Source organism: Montipora foliosa, chromosome 8 (genome assembly GCF_036669935.1).
Source record: "Montipora foliosa isolate CH-2021 chromosome 8, ASM3666993v2, whole genome shotgun sequence".
NCBI classification, from domain to species: domain Eukaryota; kingdom Metazoa; phylum Cnidaria; class Anthozoa; order Scleractinia; family Acroporidae; genus Montipora; species Montipora foliosa.
The window spans coordinates 7,695,654-7,703,153 of record NC_090876.1 but is presented as its reverse complement, the minus strand read 5'-3'; the positions used below and the strand labels follow the sequence as shown (position 1 = coordinate 7,703,153).

At 41.0% G+C, this 7,500-nt stretch overlaps 1 protein-coding gene across 2 annotated transcripts in view; it reads left to right on the top strand.

Moving 5' to 3' along the window:
• The window catches only part of LOC137967928 (collagen alpha-1(II) chain-like), a 113,958-nt gene that overhangs the window by 67,060 nt on the left and 39,398 nt on the right, over positions 1–7,500 (top strand). For both annotated transcript variants that reach the window (XM_068814530.1, XM_068814529.1), the window contains exons 39-45: positions 1–31; positions 1,034–1,087; positions 1,784–1,837; positions 3,373–3,426; positions 3,515–3,568; positions 4,595–4,648; positions 6,407–6,460. The exon at positions 1–31 is cut by the window's left edge and continues 23 nt beyond it. In XM_068814530.1, coding sequence (XP_068670631.1) covers positions 1–31; positions 1,034–1,087; positions 1,784–1,837; positions 3,373–3,426; positions 3,515–3,568; positions 4,595–4,648; positions 6,407–6,460 — 355 coding nt within the window. The remainder of the gene's footprint in view (positions 32–1,033; positions 1,088–1,783; positions 1,838–3,372; positions 3,427–3,514; positions 3,569–4,594; positions 4,649–6,406; positions 6,461–7,500) is intronic.

Here is a 7,500-nt window from a genome sequence, read left to right as displayed (position 1 = left end):
CACTGGCTCCCCTGGATTCCCTGGACCAAAGGTTTGTTTTCCACGTTTACATTAAGATGGCGTCTTATTTGTGAGATCTTCGAAGGCCCCTTTTTCCTTGCCTTAAAGACCATTTTTCAATAGAAGTTCCGAAGTAATGGGTTCTTAGCATGATACTGTCACATGGTACAAAATCCGCCATACTGGATGGCAAAAGGTATGCAACAGCATACCAGCCAAGCATGGCTTTTCTTTGTTTTTGATGTCCCAGTGCGTGGCTTGTCATCCAGCAGGGCAGATTTTATACCATGTGCCAGTTTAATGCAAAGGGCCTATTGCAGAGACTAATCAGGACTTTAAGATCTACGACGTCGACGAAAACTTTGCTTTATCGTAAGTCGTTCGTGATTATTACCTCTCGTTCACGTCGCGTAATGCGGGCGTATCATCCTAAAAATAAAGTGGTAGAGCGATTTCAGAGTCAAAACAAAGAATGAAAAGTTTTCATTTTTATACTCACGTTGTCGTTAAAACCACAAAATCACGTCGTTGATATGCAGCGTTCTGAAAGAATATGTGCTAGCCTAACCTCTTGGGACATCTCCATGTCCCAGGAGAAATTGCAAACACTGATTATGCAGAATGTTGGGGGGAAGGGGGGGGGGGGGAGGGTAAAAGAGGTTTATTATGAGATTTGCGCAAGTAGAGAATTATGTGTAAATTCTGCGAGTGCATGCAAGATACAATTGCTCTTAGTCTTGCCTCTGATGGGTGGAGAGAGTAGTAGTGTAGCGTCTCTCGTAACCTGCGATTGTTTGGTAGTGTAAGCAGCTGCTATTTTCTTACGTCTCAGTCATTGTTTCAATATGGTTTAGTCTTGTTTTTGGCTAGGCTATCGAGCCAGTCGCAATATACTTTCCGAGAGCTGCTACCTCAATCACCAGGATTAAGTGGCGCGTAATATTCGAGGGCATAGCAAGGCTTACCGATCGCAATTGCGTTATTTTTTTCGATAGTTAATTGAAAACTGCGCTAATATAGAATATTTTTCTAGGGTCAAGATGGTGGTGCCGGAATGCCTGGAAGGCGCGGTCAACGTGGCGATCTGGTGAGAGCGACCTCAATTTAAATTGAGTTAAATCACTTTATTTAACACAGGCTCACAAGCTCAAAAGGTGATAATAGTGGAAGCCTACAATTATACATGTTAAAATTCTTGGTTTCGCGACATGCAGATCAGTCTACGCCACTCCTCCCTTCTCGTCCCGAACAATGAGCGAGCTTAAGCACGCGCGTTTTCGAGACGCGGACGGCTACCGAAAGAGAACATTTCGTGTGCCAGGAAAGTGATGTCTCCCAGATTTTTAGACTAATCATCTCTAGTGGAAAAGAGGTACTTAGCAATATAAATGTGGTTGTGTGAAAGCAAGTTAAAAGGGAAAACAGCTAACTTACGGTTGCCGTCCGCTTCTCAAAAACGCGCGTGCTCAAGCTCCCTAATGTTGTACTTTCTTTTCAGTGCGTCCCAAACTGGTTGTGTGACTGCTTGCTTTTTGTTGAACACTCCCCAGTTATCACGCAATAGGTTGTTATCGCTCGATTTACGTGAACGACGTTTTTTAACCATATTTTCGTAACGTTTTTTTGACTGTCCCAATGAATTGTCTTCCCAATTGTAAGATAACTATTAACTCCAAATGGTACTTCAGATCGTGCGATTTCCTTTACCGAATCTTATGTGGTGATTCTGAAAGAGAAGAGCAGTGATTCTTTGTTGTTTGAACTTTTTTTTTTCCTTTTTCAGGGACCTCGTGGGGCACCAGGCGCACCGGGTATTACTGGACAACCCGGAGTAACAGTAAGTAAATTCTATTTTAAAGATAGAGCGATTTTGAGTGTTGAAAGTAATAAGCGAATTGCTTTGGTTTTGCATTAGAGCGGTTTGCAATTAAGTGCCGAAAGTAATTAGCGAATTGCTTTGGTTTTGCATTGCTTCACTCAGTGATTGGTTCAAAGTTCTCGCGCCACTTTTTCAACCAATCAGAAGTGAAACCGAAACCAATGGTGGCTCGCGCGTGCACATTTTCCCGCGCTTTGTGTCGGCTACGTGTACTTACTTCGAGTTTTGATTGGTTTACTGGATTGTCTCCGTCCTTTTTTGATTAGCCAAAGTAATTACTTTGGTTTTGGTTTTACGACACGCTATTGAAACTCGCTCTACTTCACTCAGTGATTGGTTTCAAGAGGCTCAAAATAGTTTCTCCTTTTTTCAAACAAATAAACATATTCTTCCTTAGATACACTTAGGGTAATCATCATCGTAGATTTCTCACATTATATTTTTCTCCAAAATAACGTTACCATGGCAATGATATTAGGCATTTCTTTGAGCCTTAAAATCAACATATATTGTCTTTTTTGAAGAAACGGGACGGTGAGATTTCCCCATTCAGCATTACCAGATAATGTTAGAAATACTCTCTAAAATATTTTAAATTCAACAAAATCTGTGGGCCAGTTTTTCGGAAAAATCAGTTTTTATGAAATGTGTCTGTAATTTTTTTTTTTTTTTTTTTTCACCTACAGAATTTTTTTGAAATTTGAAAGACAGACGTATTACATTAATCTAAGATAACATGCAAAAAATGAAAAAAATTCACCGTCCGGAAGCAGAGATAAGGCGCTGTTACACTAGGCAATTTGTCTTGCAACTTGTCTCGCAATTTTGTTGCGACACAAGTTGCGCGTTGCGATACATGTTGCTTGAATCGTGTTACACTGGGCAACTTCTTGCAACTTGTCTCGTTTCGATGATCACATGACGTTAAAGGAACATTTTCATTGGCTGGTGCCGCAAACCGTTGCGATACAAGTTGCAGGGAAGGTGTTACACTGCGCAACGTGGGAAAAATTCCTTGCAACGTTGCGAGACGCGTTGCGTAAAGTAGAACTGACTTCTACTTTTCGCAACGTTTGCGGCAACAAAAAAAATTGCGAGAAATGTGTGTTGCAGAGTATGTTACTCTAGGCAATATTTCGTGCAACTTGTGTCGCAACAAAATTGCGAGACAAGTTGCAATAGCAATTGCTCAGTGTAACAGCACCTATATAAACGAGTAAAGTCGCAAAATCAGGAAAATGAGGGGGTTACAAGATCAGCATTTACGCATGGTTGTCTCCCTTCTTTTGATTGGCCAAAGTAATTACTTTGGTTTTTGGTTTTACGACACTGGATTGAAACTCGCTCTAATGTGTTATTTCATTGCACAATGCTCTATCGTAAATGAGAGTTCACTTATCTACCAGCGTCGACAAAAATCATCGAAGAAGCGCATTTCAACAGACCGATTGAACTTGATAATCACGAAGGCTCTTATCTCTATCTTTTCGTAGGGAGGGGATGGACCACGCGGAGAAGACGGGGCCAAAGGATTTCCTGGAGAGAAGGTTCGTGGCAGTTGCTTGAAGTCAATGTAAGCAGAGAATATTAAAGCGGTGATAAACTTTAATTTACTGAAAATAAAAACTGTTTTAGGGATTGAAAGGCGACTCTGGAGATTTTGGTAGCAAGGGAGCTCCTGGAGGCTTGGTAAGTTTACTGCACATACAACTGATCAAATGGTTTTTTAAGGACATCCTTGTGTGTTCGGGACCTGAGGATCTTCAAGGTAGTGATTTTTAGGTGATGTCAGTGAAGTGCTACCGAACAGATTAATTTCGAGGGCTGTAAAATTATTGTTTCAGCCTTATTAACTGAGGGCTGTAAAGCCAAATCAAATGTGAATAAAATCGAAATATACAAACTCAGAAGGAAAAGTTCATTTTAAAGATGCGAAACACAAAGTGTTGATATAAATGTCTGCATCGATGATTGTAAACCATGCAACAGTGTTTGCTGTCAAATGGAATGCTTTTAGCGTGGTGGACCTAGACACAAACGGCAAGGCACTTCAAGTTGAACTTCTAATTTCGTATTTTAGACCGATTAAAAAGTTCAAAGCATCAGATAGTATTGAGAAGTGTCGCCTGAGGTCGGTAGTTGTTTCCGAATGCATTTTTTGTTGCCTCCCGGCCACGCAACCGTTCTTAGTGCTTCGTCACGCGTACCTACCCCACTAACACTTGCTGCAGCGAAAAGCCACTTCCGTTCAACTGCTGTTTCCCCACTATTTAAAGAAACCATTCAGCATTGACTAATTTTGTCGTGCATAGCCAATCACATGATGCGAAAGAATGCCATACAAAACACGAGTTTACCCAAAACTGGAAAACTGCCTCTGACTGGTTCGAAATCCACGAACGGAAGTGGTTTTTCGTTTCAGCAGACATTAGTGGGGAAGGAACGCATGACGAAGGCCCTAAGAACGGCTGCGTGGGAGGCTAATTTTTCTGCCCTTCCGTGCGCTTAAGACAGCTTCCCTTGTTTGCCAAATGTCCTTCATGTGAAAAGTCTTTGTGAAAAGTGGATGCTGAATGCACATTACAGCATCAACGTCATGTGTTGGATGACACGAACAGGAGATCTTTAATTAGCTCATTAAAAGCTCGTCATCAAGTATTTTCATTTCCGGCGCCATCATTGTCTCTGACTGACAAGAGATTTGTGAACTTTCAGGGATCTGAAGGCATCGAGGGAACCAAAGGAGACAGTGGCCCCCCCGGATTCGCAGTATGTATTTAAGGAAGAAAAGCAGTAGCTATAATTACGTGGTGGTGACGCCGTCTCACGCCCCGGTGTGAAAACCGGAAGAAACCCTTATAATGTAACGTTCATAGCGGTTGACAAAAAACAAAAGCCTGCCTGCTGTGCAGGACTAGGTAACGAGAGAATTGAATATTAAAGGTACTTCGTAGTGCTACAAATCTCAGGAAATCCATATTCGCGGCAATTGGACACAGTACTAGATCAAAACATACTTGTGAGTCCAAGAGTACGAAATACATTTGAATTCACTGGGCACTGGCTTAAATGGGTAGGTTTTCGCTATTATAGCCTCACTTTAATGAAAAAAAAACGTTTTTGAATAAATGTAGACCGAAAAACGCTATAGAGCGACTTCATATGACCTTGAAATATACTGAAACGTAAAAACAGAACGCAAACAAAAATGCAAAACATTTAATTGGCTTATCGAACAAAAACAAACGTGCGCGAATTTTTGTCCTCTCTCCATGGAACTTTCCGGAAAGTTTCGCTTTGACGTCATTTGAAATGCAGTAATGTGTGATCGAGCAATCGAACTGTTTACTGCCCATATTAGGAGTTTCCTTGGCGTAAATAAGGAGAAGCTTTGTTTTAATCTTGCCAAATATTGGTCTATGAAACAAACTGGGAACAATAATAATAAAGTATTCTCGTTTGTCTCAAGATGTGGTCAGTTGTGATGTAGATCGTGACGTTTCGACTACATACTGTTAGTCTTAGTCAGGCGATTGGTTGGTTTTCAGCAGCTGTGATTGGTGCATTTCGATCCTCGCTGTTTCAATCACAGCGGAGCATCCTGCTTAAAAGGTAACGCGTAACCAGTCGACCTCTTAGCATGATGAAGACTAGCAGTATGCAGTCGAAACGTCGCGATCTACCTCACAAGTGACCACATCGTGAAACAAACGAGGATACTTTGTTATTATTGTACTTCACCACGGTGAATAACAGGAACCTTTTTTACGACATTAAATTGGGAACACTTCTTCAAGGACATACGAAAGTCGCTCTATTATCTTTACCGAGAACCAAATTAGTTTCTTTAAAGCAATGTTCGTTTTGTATCGCTTCGCATGAAAATTATGGACGGAAATGGATTAGAACTTGAAGGAATTGCCTATTTTTTTTTTTTTTTCAAACATACCCAATTAATACAACTAATTAGATGCAGGCGGATTTCAATAAGCGCCACGAAGTGTCCCCTTGCTTTTCTCCGTAACTTTAACATCACTCGTGCCTCGGAAGACGAACAATTGACGTCACAAAGTCTCCCACAAATGCTGCTCATCAAGTATCCTAAGCTAAGAATAACGCTAACCGTTACCCGGAAATAGGTAGCAAATGCTTGGATTTGAAGGGACGCTTCGAGTTGGATGTGAAAATTTGGAGTGCATCTAAATGCGTGTACATAAGTGTTCCTTTAATGTTTACACGAATGGTATGTCTGCAAGTCTACGAGCTCTGTCATGCGCAGATCCAGTCTTAACCTAAACACCAGTGCCTCGTTAAGGCGGTGAGGAACGGACAGCACTGGTATGAATAAACCAAGGACTATGGGAGAGAAACTTAAAAGTGTAACTATTGGCATAATCCTACGCAACAAACATACGCCGCTCTCTTTAAACTATAGTCTATTGTGCTTCGATGCAATGTGCTGTACATGTCTTGAGGAATAAGCGTAATAAAGAGTGCAAGCAAATTTTAAATCTCGTTTATTAACAGGGTTCGAGAGGGCCCCCCGGATCACTTGGACGATCAGGAGCCCAAGGACCCCCCGTAAGTACCTTTTGTTTGATAACAGTACCCTCTCGAAGAAATTTTGGAAGACTCGAGATGGTAGAATTGTCATCGCAATCAACTTAGATACCGTTGGTCGGCGCCTAGTTGGCTTGAAGTTCAACAATTTTTTCATTAGGGTTTCGAGTCTCATTTTGTTAACGGTCTTAACGACTTAACGTGCACCTAAACCCAAATCTTTTTTGTTCCTAATATAAATCTTCCCATCCAAAACAAACGTATGTCAGCGTTGTTACCCAGAATTTCGCTTTTTCTGTGTCGTGCAAGCTACGTAAACTTGGCAGAACTAGTAGTAATTTGGACCCACGACCGTGATGCGAGAGGCACGGGTCTATTCTTGATTTGACGTCACAAACCGCTTTGCATTCCTGTTTTGAAAGAAATTTTGCATTGCAAAGCAGTTTGTGACGTTCAATCGAGAATAGACCCATGCCTCTCACATCGCGGTCGTGGGTCCAAATTACTGCTAGTTTTGATAACTTTGCGCTTCTTGCCCGGCGGATAAAAACACTAAACAGACTAACAAAATTAGGCCGAGTAAAATAGGCCATTTCAGAAACGTGAGAGGACTGGGACGAGTTTCTCATGCTTGCTTGGATAGAAAAAAAATCTAAACTCTTCAACTAAAATGTTACCAAATGAAAAGCTGTCCAGCCAAGTTTGAGAGTTTTCTACGGAAAATTGGCCAAATGGGAGACTTGCAAAAGTTGCAAAATCCCATACAAACCCTTATAATTTTGTGGCCTGTCTACCCATTCCATACAAACTCTCTATTTTAGATGATATTTGAAGATATATTATTTCACCATTTTCCTCCTCTAAATACATCTATTCTTGGTAAAGACTCTCAAACTTGGTTGATCTTTCATTTGAATGTCTTAGTTTTTTAAACAAACGGAAAACAACCAAACTCGTCCCAGTCCTCTCAGGTTTCTGAAATGGCTTAATGGTAGTCTGAAAAATTTACTCGTGCTTGCTTATACCAAATTGCACTCGAAATCGGGTGTTACCTATATACA